We start from the raw sequence: 14,871 nt of genomic DNA, 5'->3' as shown, positions 1-14,871 counted from the left end.
AGCAACAACTTACTACTGATTTTTACGTCATTCGACAGTGCTTTGTTGCAGAAGCGAATGACGTTTCTGTGTTGTTGCCGTATAATCTAGTTTCACTAAATGGATTTTTTTTTTTGACATGTCATTAGGAAGATTAGTTCCTACCATTCTGAATTTGAAAAGTACCATAGTGGGGCGCCTGGGTGGCGCAGTCGGTTAAGCGTCCGACTTCAGCCAGGTCACGATCTCGCGGTCCGTGAGTTCGAGCCCCGCGTCGGGCTCTGGGCTGATGGCTCAGAGCCTGGAGCCTGTTTCCGATTCTGTGTCTCCCTCTCTCTCTGCCCCTCCCCCGTTCATGCTCTGTCTCTCTCTGTCCCAAAAATAAATAAACGTTAAAAAAAAAAAAAAAAAATTTAAGAAAAGTACCATAGAGATCATTGTATCTAGTACTTCTGTTTTACAAATGAGGGACAGGCCTGGGAGTTGGTTGGACTTAGTTGATTTTATTAACTACAAATCATTTTAAGAATGTATTCGTTGGAACCGATTTCCATGCTTTGAGTGGGCTCGTGGATAAAACAACTGTACAACTGATGAATTTAGCCAAATATATTTTTCCAGTCACAGAGGAGTGTGGTTTTACCACTATAGATAGCATCTTGGTTAAAGAAAGTCCATTAAGAATCAGGAATAGTTTTGTTTTTTTTTTAATCTTTTTCTGTTTCTTATTTATTATTGAGAGAGAGAGAGAGAGAGACAGAGCACAAGCAGGGGAGGGTTAGAGAGAGAGGGAGATGGAGAATCTGAAGCAGATTCCAGGCTCTGAGCTGTCAGCATAGAGCCCGATGCGGGGCTCGAACTCACGAACTGTGAGATCATGACCCAAGCCGAAGTTGGATGCTTAACTGACTGAGCCACCCAGGTGCCCCAGGAATAGTTTTTAAAATACTGGTTTGCTATTTCACTGCTTGTCCCCCCCTCCCATTGTTGAGCGATAAAACTTAAAATTATTTCTCTTTGACTATTCAAGGCATTTCATCTGTATGGTCCCTGTACTAAATTTAGCTCCATTTCTACCCTTTCATGTCCCACCATTCCTTAAAGGACTTCTAAACAAAGGGACATCTACTCTGGGATGCTATCCTTAAGCATCATGAAGAAGGTCCTAGAATTTCAGTTTTGAACAGGATCAAGTTCTTCCACATGATTTGACATGATTTGCCCTTGCTGATCTTTGTAAGCAAATTAGTGCAATATAGTGGTATTTGTTCTAGAATCACTAGAATGATTTCAGCCACCTTGTTCAGAGAGCTGAGGTGGTCAGAATCCTTTTGATGTTGTTTTAACTTTAAATATTTTTGTTTTTGAGAGAGAGGGAGAGTGTGAGCCGGGGGTGGGGGGGTGTGGGGGAAGAGAGAGAAAGAGAGAATATCTTAAGTAGCTCCATGTTGAACGGGGCTTAATCCCACACAGCTGGGATCATGACCTGAGCCCAAATCAGGAATTGGATGCTCAACCAACTGAGCCACCTAAGTGCCCCCAGATGTTGTTTTATTTACTTATTTTATTTATTTTAATTTTTTTAATATTTATTTTTGAGGGAGAGAGAGACAGAGCATGGGCTGGGGGAGGGGGCAGAGAGGGAGGGAGACACAGAATCTGAAGCAGGCTCCAAGCTCTGAGCTGTCAGCACAGAGCCTGATGTGGGGCTCGAACTCATGAACTTGGTCTCAAGTGAGACCGTGACTTGAGCCAAAGTCAGACGCTTAACCGACTAAGCCACCCAGGTGCCACCCCTCCAGATGTTGTTTTAAGTAGCAGGTTTCCTGTTTCCCACTGTTTGTAATCACTGCATGTGTATTACATTTTAATTTTTTATTTCTCTATGATTTTATGGGGTTTTTCCCCCCAAATGGGCACTTCCTTGTTAATTGAATGTTCTTATAAAACGTAATCAAAAATTATTAAATAGTTTTTCAGAAATGGATCTACCTCATTTAATCATGTTTTTTGGTGTCTGTTTGTGCAAGACGGGCTAAGCACTAGGGATAGAACTGTGCTCAAGGTAGTTGTGGTACTGCCCTCCTAGCAGGGGATACTGCTAGGTATTAGATAAGGAATTTTACATTATTGAAATACAACTTTGATTAGTGCTAGAAGGGAAAGGCACACGGTACTAGGAGAACATCTGATAGGGGTTTGGCTTAGAATGGGGGTTGTCTGAGGCAGTTTCTTCAGAAGTCGATACTTCCTGGAACCCTACAGAATCAGTAACAGTTTATTAGGTGAAAGAGTGAGAAGACCGTGTTATGATGCTGAGGGAAGAGCATATAAAATCCCTTGAGGCAAGGGAGGGCACAGTATAGATGAGGAACTGAAAACCGTAGGCACAGAAAGTGAAGGAGGTTACAAAAGTTTTGCATTATAGACACATTCATGTTCTCTGAATTCAGCTTAAGCATTTTGCCTACTAGCATTTCACAGTCAGGATTCTCCAGAGAAGCTGGAGAGAGAGCAAGCGAGGGATTGATACATGTGTTTAAAAAATTGACTCGTGATTGTGGGGGCTAACAGGTATGAAATTTGCAGACTAGACTGGAAGGCTGGAATTTTAATACAGAGTTGATGCTGCAGTCTGGAGTCTGAAATCTACAGACTGGAAATGCAGGCAAGCTTTCTCTGTTGCAGTTTTGGGAAACCGTGTTCTTTGTTCATAAGGCCTTCAGCTGACTAGATGAACAACCTCCGCCCACCCCCATTATGGAGGGTAATCTGCTCTACTCGGGAGTTCTACTGATTTAAATATTAATCACATCTAAAAGTAGCCATTGTACACAGTATTGCTGTAAGAGAATAGAAAATAGGCTGGTTTAGTTTAAGCGATAACCTCACTTCTGGTATCTTCTACCTTGACTTGCACATTGGAACTCGTACCTTGACCATCAGATCAGCTTGAGATTATCGGTGTATAGATGTGATTATCCTCCTTCAGGCTTACACTGTTAAGCTGAGACAATGACTGCTTGGTGGTGTCACTGAGCCATAGCTTGAAGGTTCAGAGAACCTTGAAGGTTCAGAGAAATTTATGTTACCACCTTCAGCTGGTACATGACATAGTCCTGGTTCCTGTGCTCTCCCATCCCTGTCGATTAACATGTGTAGAACAAGAGCCTTGCCACTTGTGTTTGATTCCAACATTTAAAGCACTGCTATTTTTGTGTAACCTGGCCCTGAAATGTAAGCCAGCTGCAGGAATTTGGGGACAGGGTTATGCCTAGAAATACTGAAGTAGTGAATTCTATTAACTGTAGGGAAAATTTGTATTGTAGAATATATACAAGTCTTACTGATTTTAAGGATTTTAAGAACAATTCTGACATTATACAAATATGGGTTTATGGACCCATCTTTGAAATTTAACCTTTTGTGCGTTATAACTTGACTGTAGTATAAGTTGAGGCTGATGTAGGTGGAGGGTGAAATTAAGCAGGGTCTTACAAGCCATGTTAATGATTTTGCTCTCTATTCTGAGAACCATGGAGAGCTATTTGGGCTTTAAGCAGGAGAGTGATGTGATAATTCTTTATTAAAAAGGCAAATATTCAGTAGTGTGAGAATGGATGAGAAAAGGTCAGAAGTGGATGGGGTGGGGAGATCAGGAGACTCTTAGAATTGGCAAAACAAAGAGGGGGACTGCATGTGGAAGGAAGATTGTGAATTCATCGTTGGGCGTATTGATTTTGAGGTCCTTCTGATGGAATTGTCAAGTATGTATTTAGATATATGTGACTCTGAGCCAGAGATGTGAAGTTGGGGCATGGCAGGGTTCACTGAAGCCAAGTGTAAGTGAATTTGAGAGAGCCTGGGGCTGATAGAGGCAGAGACTAACAAGACCTGGCCAGAGAAGTAGAAAAAAAGGGAAATCGGAGGATGATGCATTCAAAGGGACCAAATGAAAACTTGTTTAAAGAATTCCTCCTTTCAAGTGGTCAGACTACTGACTGCTGCTAAGATTGAGACTGAAAACATGTCCATTCAGCTTACGAAATAGTATAATCTTAGTGAGAGCTGTTGTGGTGTAGCGATGGGCTCAAACTAGGATGAAGTAGGTTGAGAAGTATGAGGTGTGGTTATCGAGGAATGTGGCAGAAAGTAGCTCTGAAGAGGAGAAGAGAGAGAGGACCAATAGATGGAGAGATCTGAGCATGTTTTACTGACCATTAGCATCCAACAGAGAACGTAAATAATGTGGAGCATCGAAGGGAGAATCTGCCTTCAGCTTCCCACTGGGATCGCATCTTTATCCTGATCCTGGGGACAGTACAGCCTCAAAAGATAAAGTACCTCCTCTATAATGATAGGGGTAAAGGGGAAATAATACCATTTTTTATTTTCCTAATTCCCTATTATATTCATCAGGGTCTGAACAGGAAACGAGCCGCACAGTAATTTGAACAGGGCAAGTTTAACACAAAGAATTAACTGTGTATGAGGGGAAAAAAAGAATTAACTGTGTTGGAGATTATCTGATGAGAGGAAAATTGTACTCTAAAGAGTATAGGAATATCAGAGGGACAGCCACTACCCCAGGGCTAAGGCCAGGGCATCCAAGAGAGGAACAAATCTGGAAGAGTGCACCCCTCAACCCCTTGAGGGCGTGGCCCATTGGGTGGCAGGGGAGTTTGCTGAGGTGTGGAGCAGATAAAATTCTCTGGGAAGCTGTCTATGGGGAGGTGCTGTGCCATCAGACTCCTTGCGCACAGTGGTGGCTCCCTGGGGAAGCTGCTCCCGAGGAAATGCCACGTGCTACTGGCCACCTCAAGCACCAGGTTGCCCCACATGTAGAAGGCTGCTGGGGGGGGGACACACTAGAACGAGGAAGAGCGCCTTCTCCTCCTCTGCTTTCCTTCCAGTGCTGTCTACCAACAAAGTTCAATATCGTGCCAGCTGGCAAAGGAGAAACGTTTTAGAGTCTGCCTCCATTATCCGAAATAGTGGAGCTGAGAGACGGTAAATTGGCAAGTGATGTCTATTATTGATCTTTAAAACTTTTTCCACTGTTTTGCTATAATGATTATAAGGATGAATATCCTTGCGCACGTGTCTTCTGTGTGGCTCGTTCATAAGAGCTGACCGAAGGAGAGCCTATTGACAGATACAACGAGTGGTCCTTAGGTTTTGCTTTTTCTTTTTGTGTGCACGAAGTTCTTTCTGGAAGGAAATGTGAAGTACAGATTGTCTTTGGGAAAGAGAAGTGGGTGGTCACCTATTCTTAAAACTAAAATTTTACAAAAATATTTTTTATTGTAAACGTAGAAGATGTTATCTATTCTGTCAACCTGAAGTTTATTGTTTCATTTCTCAGCATGTTATAGTTTATTAAACAGTGACCTGTTCTATCCTGTCCTGTTCTGTCAGCTAAAGGCACCGATTTCTGACCTTGCTTCAACATCACTCATGGCCCCAAATGAGTCAGGATATTTTCATTCAGTTGTTTCCTCTTACTGCTATCAGAACCAAGTCATCCACTTCCTTTTGTGTCTTTGACCCTGCTGCGGCATTTGATGCGACGATACCACAGTGGGGTGAGCCTCAGCGCTGAGGCCGCCACGCCTGACTGTCGGTGTCAGGGCTGGGAGTGTTCTTCCCAGGTGCCAGGGAGACAGCTGGGACTCTGGGGATTCTACTCAGTCCTGAGTTTTCTTTCTGGAGACAGAATTCCTTCTTCTCTTGTTTCTACAATAAAGCCTTTACAAAGAATACTGTTTCTTAACTCAGCAGTAATGATAATCATTTTAAGAAATACTTTCTCCCTGTATCATGTTATAGATTATGCCATAATAAACTAATATTGAAAATTGTGGCCATAGAACTTTGGTTTTTATATATATATATATATTTTTTTTTTTTTAATGTTTGTTTTTCTATTTTTATTGTTGAGAGAGAGAGAGAAAGCGCGTGCAGGCCGGGGAGGGGCAGAGAGAGAGGGAGACTAAGGATCCGAAGCAGGCTCCATGCTGACTGCCAGCAGAGAGCCAGATGCGGGGCTCGAACTCATGAACCATGAGATCATGACCTGAGCTGAAGTCGGATGCTTACCTGACTGAGCCACCCAGGTGTCCTAGAACTTAGTTGTTTTAAAACACTTGAAAAAGTATAGTACTACTTTCGACCTTTACCAAAATTTGTTTTAATTCAGTGTTAATTTTGTAGAACTTACATCTGATACAAGATTGTATTGCTCATTTGTTTGTTTGGTTTTTTTTTAATGTTTTTATTTTGAGAGAGAGAGAGAATGCACATGGGGGAGGGGCAGAGAGAGAGATTTCCGGGCAGGCTCTGTTCTGTCAGTGAGTCCGAGCAGAGCACTACACGGGCTTAATCTCGTGAACCATGAGATCATAACCTGAGCCCACATCAAGGTCGGACGCTTAACCGACTGAGCCACCTAGGTGCCCCTGTTTCTTTTTTTTAATTTAAATTATCAAAGTGGAAAGGAGTTATCTATTCTTCGATCCATTTTGGAGTAGGAGGAGAAAAATAGTATTTTGTATTTTGACTCCTTATTCTGCATTATTTAAAGTGTTTTCTACCTATTAAAATTTCAAGAAAGATCCAAATGGTGTTTAATTTTATGCTTCATTTGATTAAATCGTTATCTGTTTTGTTGCTCTAGAGAGCAAAAATTAATTATATAGTTTCTTTTAAAGCGTTAATAATTTTTATAATAGCCTTTCCTTAAATCAATTTTTTTTCTAAAAATCTTTGACATTTCCCCATAGCAGAGAGAGTAGATTTCTAAGACTAATGCCGCATGAAGTAGAAAGAAGAACTTGAATCCATTTGTATTTGAGCTGTTCGTAAAGTTCAGTGACAGAAATGTTTGCTGTGTTCAGTACTGATCCCCACCATCTATCCCCAGGTAATTCTTAGTAGTCTAAGTATTGAATCCAGTGCCACCATTATAGTAGGCATCCATTAAGCTTTTGATGAGCTAGGTGTTGTGCAATTTGAAGTTTTTTTTATTAATGACAGTCTGACTAATGTAATGGTTGTTCCTTAGCAATTTTCTTGGTTGGTATTTCAGGACTGCAGGAATATGTGGAGGCAGTCTCTTTTCAACACTTCATCAAAACACGATCACTTATCAGTATGGATGAAATTAATAAACAATTGATATTTACAACAGAAGAATATGGAAAAGAAAATAAGACCGTAAGAATTTAAAATCACTTCACATTTTTATATAATTTATATAACCGTATAATGGTTATAGGAGGTTTGCTGGCTTATAATGCTAAGAATATTGAGATGGTAGTGTTCTTTTCTAGAGTGTGGTTTCCAAGATTCCCAACTAAGGAAACGGTTTTTTAAAATAGTTTTGTTAGTGGATGGAACAAGAACAGCTATGGGTATGTTGGGGGGAAAACAATGCCATTCACCTAAAGCGCTGTTAAGTGATTCCTGTTAAGTCCACTTTTGATTTTATTGTGCATTTATAGTGTGCCTTTCGTAAGCACTATCTCATTTAATTCTTTCATTAACTGTATGAGGTAAGAATTTTTACTCTCATTTTGCAAAGAAGTGGGCGTTAGAGAATTTAAATAACTTCTCAAAAGCCACACAACTAATTAAGTGTGGCAGAGCTAAACTTTGAAACCAGGTGTTTTGAAATGTAAGCCAGGTGCCCGTGTCCACCCTGCCACTGTTTCTCAGAGTGTGCTGCAGGAACCCTTGCACCAAGTATCTACCTCAAAGGAGTGTTTTACAGGATTTGATTGAAAGGCTTTCAGTTAGGCAGTGTATATAGCATATGACCCATACGTGCTCAATAGTTAATATAAAATTGTTATTATATTAGGTGAGAGCTCTTAATTGCTTACTAAGTCCCTAAAACTTGTATCTGAAAATTATATAGCTATTCCGAATTAAGAAAAGAGAAACTTTTGCACTTTGACTTTTAAGTGCATACTATTTTTACGCTGGGTTTCAATATATAGTGTTCAGGCAATGAAAGAGGAGATTTTGAATATTTGGTACTTCCTGAGATACCAATACACTTAAGGATAAAATTAGTTTTTTCCTGTCTTTATTTTTCATAATTTTTCCTTTATTGTTTTTTTTTTAACATTACTCAGAGCCGGAATGGGCAGGCAGAAGATGGAGGAAGCTGTAGAAATACTGTTTTCTTGAATATTAACTAAAATGTTAGCATCAAAAGGTCAGAGTTAATTTGGCATGACAGATACAACCTACTTTAAGGAAGCCACGTATATATTTTCTCAGTTTTTAAAATTATATGAAGTTTATTAAGGAGGATATTCATTTTTGAGAAGTAAAATTCCTGTATGTCTTTTATGTGTTTAGTGAAGATTGCATTGCAGAAAGAAGTAAAGAGCCTATTTGATCCTCTATCCGAAGTTACCACACCCTTCTTTCAAGTTCTTTCTAATTCAGAATGAAGATATCAGGGCAAGAGTGTAAAGAGAAACTGAGAGTAAATGCGCTGTTTTCAGGATTTAGGTAGTAAGTTATTTGAAGATTATGGTGTCATCATATTCGCATATGCTTTTCAAAACAAGACCACATTCATAAATAGTTTTTCCTTTTAGTGCTAAAGATTCTTGGTGCTAAAACTTCTGGGATTTGATAGCGGAAGGTATTTTGTTCTGACTTGCCTGTTGAGAATATTGTCAAAACCATTTAAATTTCTCAGTGATTAAAGTTCACATTCCTTAATGTGACTTTCTACCCCTGAAAGAGTCATCCTTTTAGAGTCCTTTTAGAGACATCCTGTACCATTTCTTACTTTAAACTTGACTCAAGGAGATACCTCACTCGTTCCTCAAACATATGACACAATTCTCACCTGCATGCCTTTGCGGTTCTCTCTGCCTAAAATGGCCTCCAGTATAATTGCAACTTCACCTAGCTGAGTCTCATATGGACTTCCAATAACAATTTAGGCATCTCCTCTTCCAGAAAGGCTCCAATAGAGCAAGGAAAAAATTGTTGTGGAAAGAGGAGATTGACATGATGGTAATGATGATAGCAGCTAACATTTATTGAGTATTTACTTTGTGTTGGGCATTATGCCAAGAACTTGGTAAATGTTATCTCATCCTTAAAATAAACCTCTGAGGTAGGTACTGTTATCCCATTTTACAGATGAGGAAACTGAGGTTTAGAGAGATGAAATAACTTGCCCAAGGGCATACACCTTATGAAGCAAGGTCCTGGAAGAGGTGGGAGGAGATGGGTCAAGGTCATTTGGAAGAGTTAACCTCAAACAAGAGGAGGGACAACTCATCATCTGAGACTGGAGGATAGAAGGTAAAGATGGATATGGACATAAATAAGTTTTTTTTGGTTTTGTTTTGTTTTGTAGGAATAAGGTAATTGAGAGAGCTTGTGCCAGATGATCTGGCACATGGCCAGGTCAGTGACAGTAGACAAGATTGTCTACTCAGAGTGGAGAGGTTTGGGATTGAGTAGGGGGCTAAGGAGAGTTCTGGTAAAGGTTTGGAACAGTGTTTGAAGAATCAGGAGAGAGAACTAGAGGAATAAGTAAAAAGGATTGGTGAGTAATTTGTATAAATTCTGTATAGCTGTGACTATCATTACTGTTTTTTGGGTTTTTTTGTTTTTTTTTTTTAGCTCTGTGGTACTCAGCCACTTGAATAAAGCACTAGTGCGAGTAGATTTTAATATTGATGCAGGGTTGTGTTTTTGTTGGGCAGGTGCAGTAAAAAAACAAACAAACAAACAAACCCACAAAGGAATCTAAGGGCACTGAGGAGGAGGTAACAAGAGAGTAATAAATCATGATGGTCAGTGCTGAGTGGGGATGGAGGAGAGGCCAGAAAGGGACTGTAAGGGACTTAGGAAAACGTGAGTGTATCACCAACCTAGAGGGCTTTATGACTTGTCATTTAGATAACTAAGTGACCGTCATGCAGTAAAGTCATCAGACTTTGTTTTCAGAATGTTTTAATTTTATTTTGTATGTCAAGTGAGGTTGGGAATAGTTGATTTTAGAATGCTACAGTATTAGATTATGAAATTATCTTGAAGTCATTTAGTTCAACTTTCTACCCAGGGCATGAGTTCTTCTTGTAGCGTCCCAAATGGTCATTAAGCAAAAAAGATCATTTTATTTAGAGATTAGCATGACTGATCTGCTCTTGATTTTATACTTTATAATAAATGTGATACATGCATATTCACTCTTTTTCACGTTGTATTTTCTTTGTGTGTGTGTGTGTTTTCTTTACCAGCCCTCCTCTGATGCACAGGATAAGCAGTTTGGTACTTGGAGACTGAAAATCACACCTGTTGATTACCTTCTGGGAGTGGCTGATTTAACTGGAGAGTTGATGCGGATGTGTATTAACAGTGTGGGGAATGGGGACATTGACACCCCCTTTGAAGTGAGCCAGTTTTTACGTCAGGTTTATGATGGGTTTTCATTCATTGGCAATACTGGACCTTACGAGGTTTCTAAGAAGTTGTATACTTTGAAACAAAGTCTGGCCAAAGTGGAGAATGCTTGTTACGCCTTGAGAGTCAGAGGCTCAGAAATTCCAAAACATATGCTGGCAGATGTCTTTTCGGTTAAAACAGAAATGATCGATCAAGAAGAGGGCATTTCTTAGAATACCGTCCTCAGTTGTTATTCTCTTGAGAGACCAGTTTGTAAGACTGTTATTTAGTATTTCGTGGGGCTTTATTGTGGCTTTTAAATAGAAATGTTTTCAGTCGTACTTGTTTTAAATTGTAAACAAGCTGTACATAAAATTATCGAAACGAATCATTTCTTACATCTTACTCATGAAAGTTTGCATACAAAGGTTTGCATATATGCCTATCTGTATTTTTGCTGGCTGTAGTTGATCGTTTATCTTTGTAACGTGAACATGCTTCAGAGCGCACTTTCTGCCATACCTATTTTAATTTACGTTGTGTGAAGTGTGGAGTGGTAGTATTTAGCGGAAGCCATTTATAATTTAAGTTGGTGATTTTGTTATATATAGAAAAGATTTCCTAGCTACACATCTGGACTTGAGCTTCCTGTTAAAATTTCTTGGTAATATTTTGTGAAGCCTCCAAAATAGGCTTATTCCGTAGAATAAGAATTAAAAATTATTAAGTTATCAATATACTTAATTTTATGAAGTATTATAGTGAGAATTCATATTATATTCTGGCCAGTTTTTAGGCCATTTTGAACCCATTTGAAAGAGCCTTCCAGAAAAATTAACAGGTAACCTAGATTTTAGTTTCTACATTTAATTTTTTTATCCTTTAGCACATAAAGTCTGGTAGTGAATTGGAGCTAACGTCGTAATATTTTCCCTGGTGTTTGAGTTCAATTATATACTTGTACATACATCTGAAAAGCTTTTAGTAGTGATTATTTAGCAATTCTTTTGTTGTCGTTCTATTACATTAGGCATGTTTCTTATAGATGCATCTATAAGAAATTACATTTAAATAATTACAGTGAAGTTTGAAATTTTTGAAATACTGAGTTAATTCAAGCCTTTATAGTTGTCCAGTTGTGTTACTTAATAGTATAAAAAGTTGCCAAAGAAAATTTATCATGTACAATTCAGCAATAAGACAATTGTCAACACAGTTGGGAATAACAGTGGTAGTCTTTAGTAATATTTAGAATTGGAACTTGCCTACTGAAATTAGTTCTAGATTATTCCCTGTGATGTGAAACTGATGTGAGCATGACACTATTGGCTGACAACCAGACATTTCCATTTGGTTTTGTGAGTTTTGAGAATCTAGATACTGGATTTTATTTTTGGAACGATTAGCTGCTCTGTTTGCAAGGCCTGATTCTTTGAAAGTGAAATTTTCCAAAAAAAATAATCATGTAAAGGCAAATAAAACATAGACATGCCTAATAAATTAGGTTGGTTGGTTTGTTTTGGTGGTAGCATTTCTTTTGGTTTCCCTATTTGAAGACACACTGCTAAAATATAGTCTCATTACGTATTTCTGTTTCTTCTGCCACTTGAAGTTAAATTTATAATGTTAAGGGTAACATAAATAAATGGATTGATGAATGTCTTAAAGATGTTTAAAACTGAAGTCTTTAAATAAAATATTAAAAGAAAAGTTAAAGCTTATTTTTTGATCATATTGAGAAATATTTAATCAAAAGGTTGTAGAATTTTGGGCCTAAATAGGAAGCCTAGTACAGACTAACTTAATATGGAGATTTATTACTTAAAAAAAAAATTTTTTTTAATGTTTATTTTTGAGAGAGATAGAGTATGAGTTGGGGGAGGGGGGGTGTCAGAGAGAGAGACAGAGACACAGAATCTGGAGCAGGCTCCAGGTTCTGAGCTGTCAGCACAGAGCTGAACATGGGGCTCAAACTCAGAAGCCATGAGATCATGACCTGAGCTGAAGTTGGACACTTAACCGACTGAGCTACCCAGGTGCCCCAAGATTTATTATTTCTCAAAATAAGTCCAGAGGTGTAGGGAGGGCTTCAGGAAGGACATCTCTGTACATCCCATTGACCCAAACTGGGTGACATTCTTATCTTTCTAAATTATTTAGTGGAGAGGAGAATGATATCACCTAATAGACCAAAATACCGTTTTTCTGAGAGGAGAAGGGCAAATAAAAGAAACTGAATTAGGGCATTATCATCATATGAGAAGGGGAAAATAGCCTTGGGGTAGGCAGTCAACAGTATTTACTACCCATGGATTGGTGCCATCGCTGTTGGCGGTGCATATTGCATATTAATATGCAATAGTAATTGCATATTAATATGCAATAGTAATTGCATATTAATATGCAATAGTAATTGCATATTGTAATTATATATTGCATATTAATAGAGTAGGTGTTAGGACAGGATAGTAGAGGATCTCTAAATATATCCTGAATGTTTTTCAGTTTTAAAATAGTTGCTCTGATAGCATCAAATGTTGTCATGTTTTTCATTTTTCATCTTTATTATAAAAAGAAAGTGGTTCTAGGTTACATGGCAAGTTACTGACAATTCCGGAATAAAATTGGGTTGTTTCCTTCATAAGTAATTCCTGCATGTATTAAATCAGTGGTTTTCAGAATCCACATTGCATAGCCATAGGGCTTTTCGAGGGTGCCTCAAAGAAAGGTGCTACGTAAATGGGTGATTGGCAGAATGGATTTAAAAACTTGATTCAAAGTCTTTGCTCTCTACAAGGATTCACCTTAGATTCAGACACAAATAGATTAAAAGAATAGAAAGATATTCCATGCAAAGAGTAACCAAGAGAGAACTACACACAACATAGACTTTAAGGCTGATGTTTTTGTTTTTGTTGGAGACAAGAACAATATGTAATGGTAAATGGCTCATTCCATTGAGAATATATGGCGATTATAAACACACACACACACACACACACACACACACACGTTAACCACAGATCCTCAAAATACACGAAGCCCGATCTGACAGAACTGAAAGGAAAAATAGACAATTCAACAATATTAGTTGGCAACTTCCATTCCCCACTTTGAATAATGGATAGAAGAACAAGACATGAGTAAGGGACTCGAGGACTTGGACAACATGATAGACCTGAGAGACCTACGTAGAGCACTCCACCCAGCAACAACAGCAGACAACGTTTTTTCTCAAGTGCGTGTGGAACAGAATCCATAAAATGTCAGGTTACAAAACAAGTCTCAATACTTTTAAAAAGCTAGAAATACAAAGCATGTTCTATGACCACAAATGGAATGGAATTAGAAATTAATAACAGGGGCGCCTGGGTGGCTCAGTCAGTTGAGCGTCCGACTTCGGCTCAGGTCATGATCTTGCAGTCTGTGAGTTCGAACCCCGTGTCAGGCTCTGTGCTAACAGCTCAGAGCCTGGAGCCTTCTTCGGATTCTGTGTCTCCCTCTCTCTGTGCCACTCCCCTGCTCATGCTCTGTCTTTCTGTGTGTCAAAACTAAATAAACATTAAAAAAAAATTAATAACAATTAAATTGGGAAAATTCACGAATCTGTGGAAATTAAGCAACATATTCCTGAATAACCAGTGGGTCAAAGATGAAATCACAGGGAAATTAGAAAATCTTTCAAGAGGAATGGAAACCACAAAACACAATGTATGGGATGCAATGAAAGCAGGATTCAGAGGGAATTTCTTTGTATCTTTAAATCCCTACATTTAAAAAGAATGGGGTCAAGTCACCAACCTAAACATCTATCTGCCTTTAAGAAACTGGAGAAAGAATAGCAAACTACAAAACAATTAAAAGAAAGGAAATGGTAAATATTAAGAGTGGAAATAAATGAAACAAAATAGCATCAGACCAAAAGGTGGTTTTGAAACAATCAACCAAATTAACAGAATGGGCGTGGGGATTGCAGGTGACTGCTAACAAGCACGGGGTTTATTGCTGAGATGATAGAAATGTTCTAGAATTAGTGGGAATGGTTGCACAACTGTGAATATATAATACCCACTGAATTGTACACTTTAAGATGGTGAAATTAATGTTTTGTGAATTGTATCTTTGTAATCATTTTTAAATGCTTTTTAAAAAGTGGATTGATTGCTTCGTTGAAATTTCCTAGTATTGCCTGTGAAACTGGGTATGATATTTTGCTTGTGGGAAGATTTTAAGAAAAAAACTATTTGTTCAGTTTCTTTATTGTTTAGGACCATTCAAGCTTTTCATCATTTCTTAATGGTAAGTTTCAATGAGTTATATTTTTCTCAGGTTTTTTGATACAAAGTGTTATTAGTATTACTGCATTTATATCTTGGCTATATCTGTAGCCATAATATATATTTGTGTTATCTCTCTGTATATACTTTTTTTCCTTCTACTCAGTTTTGCCAGATGTATTTCCATTATGTT

General features: G+C 38.4%; 1 protein-coding gene across 1 annotated transcript in view; it reads left to right on the top strand.

Annotated features, from left to right (window-relative positions):
* Positions 1–12,111, top strand: part of TSNAX (translin associated factor X) — a 32,764-nt gene extending 20,653 nt beyond the window's left edge. Inside the window, exons 5-6 of the mRNA XM_045437366.1 lie at positions 7,067–7,194; positions 10,257–12,111. Of these exons, the coding sequence (XP_045293322.1) occupies positions 7,067–7,194; positions 10,257–10,634 (506 nt within the window). The 3' untranslated portion in view covers positions 10,635–12,111. The remainder of the gene's footprint in view (positions 1–7,066; positions 7,195–10,256) is intronic.
* Positions 12,112–14,871: the final 2,760 nt, after the last annotated feature.

The sequence above is a fragment of the Leopardus geoffroyi genome, chromosome D2 (genome assembly GCF_018350155.1).
Source record: "Leopardus geoffroyi isolate Oge1 chromosome D2, O.geoffroyi_Oge1_pat1.0, whole genome shotgun sequence".
Lineage (NCBI taxonomy): Eukaryota > Metazoa > Chordata > Mammalia > Carnivora > Felidae > Leopardus > Leopardus geoffroyi.
Note: the sequence above shows the minus strand (reverse complement) of the source record. Positions and strands in the feature narration are given on the sequence as shown.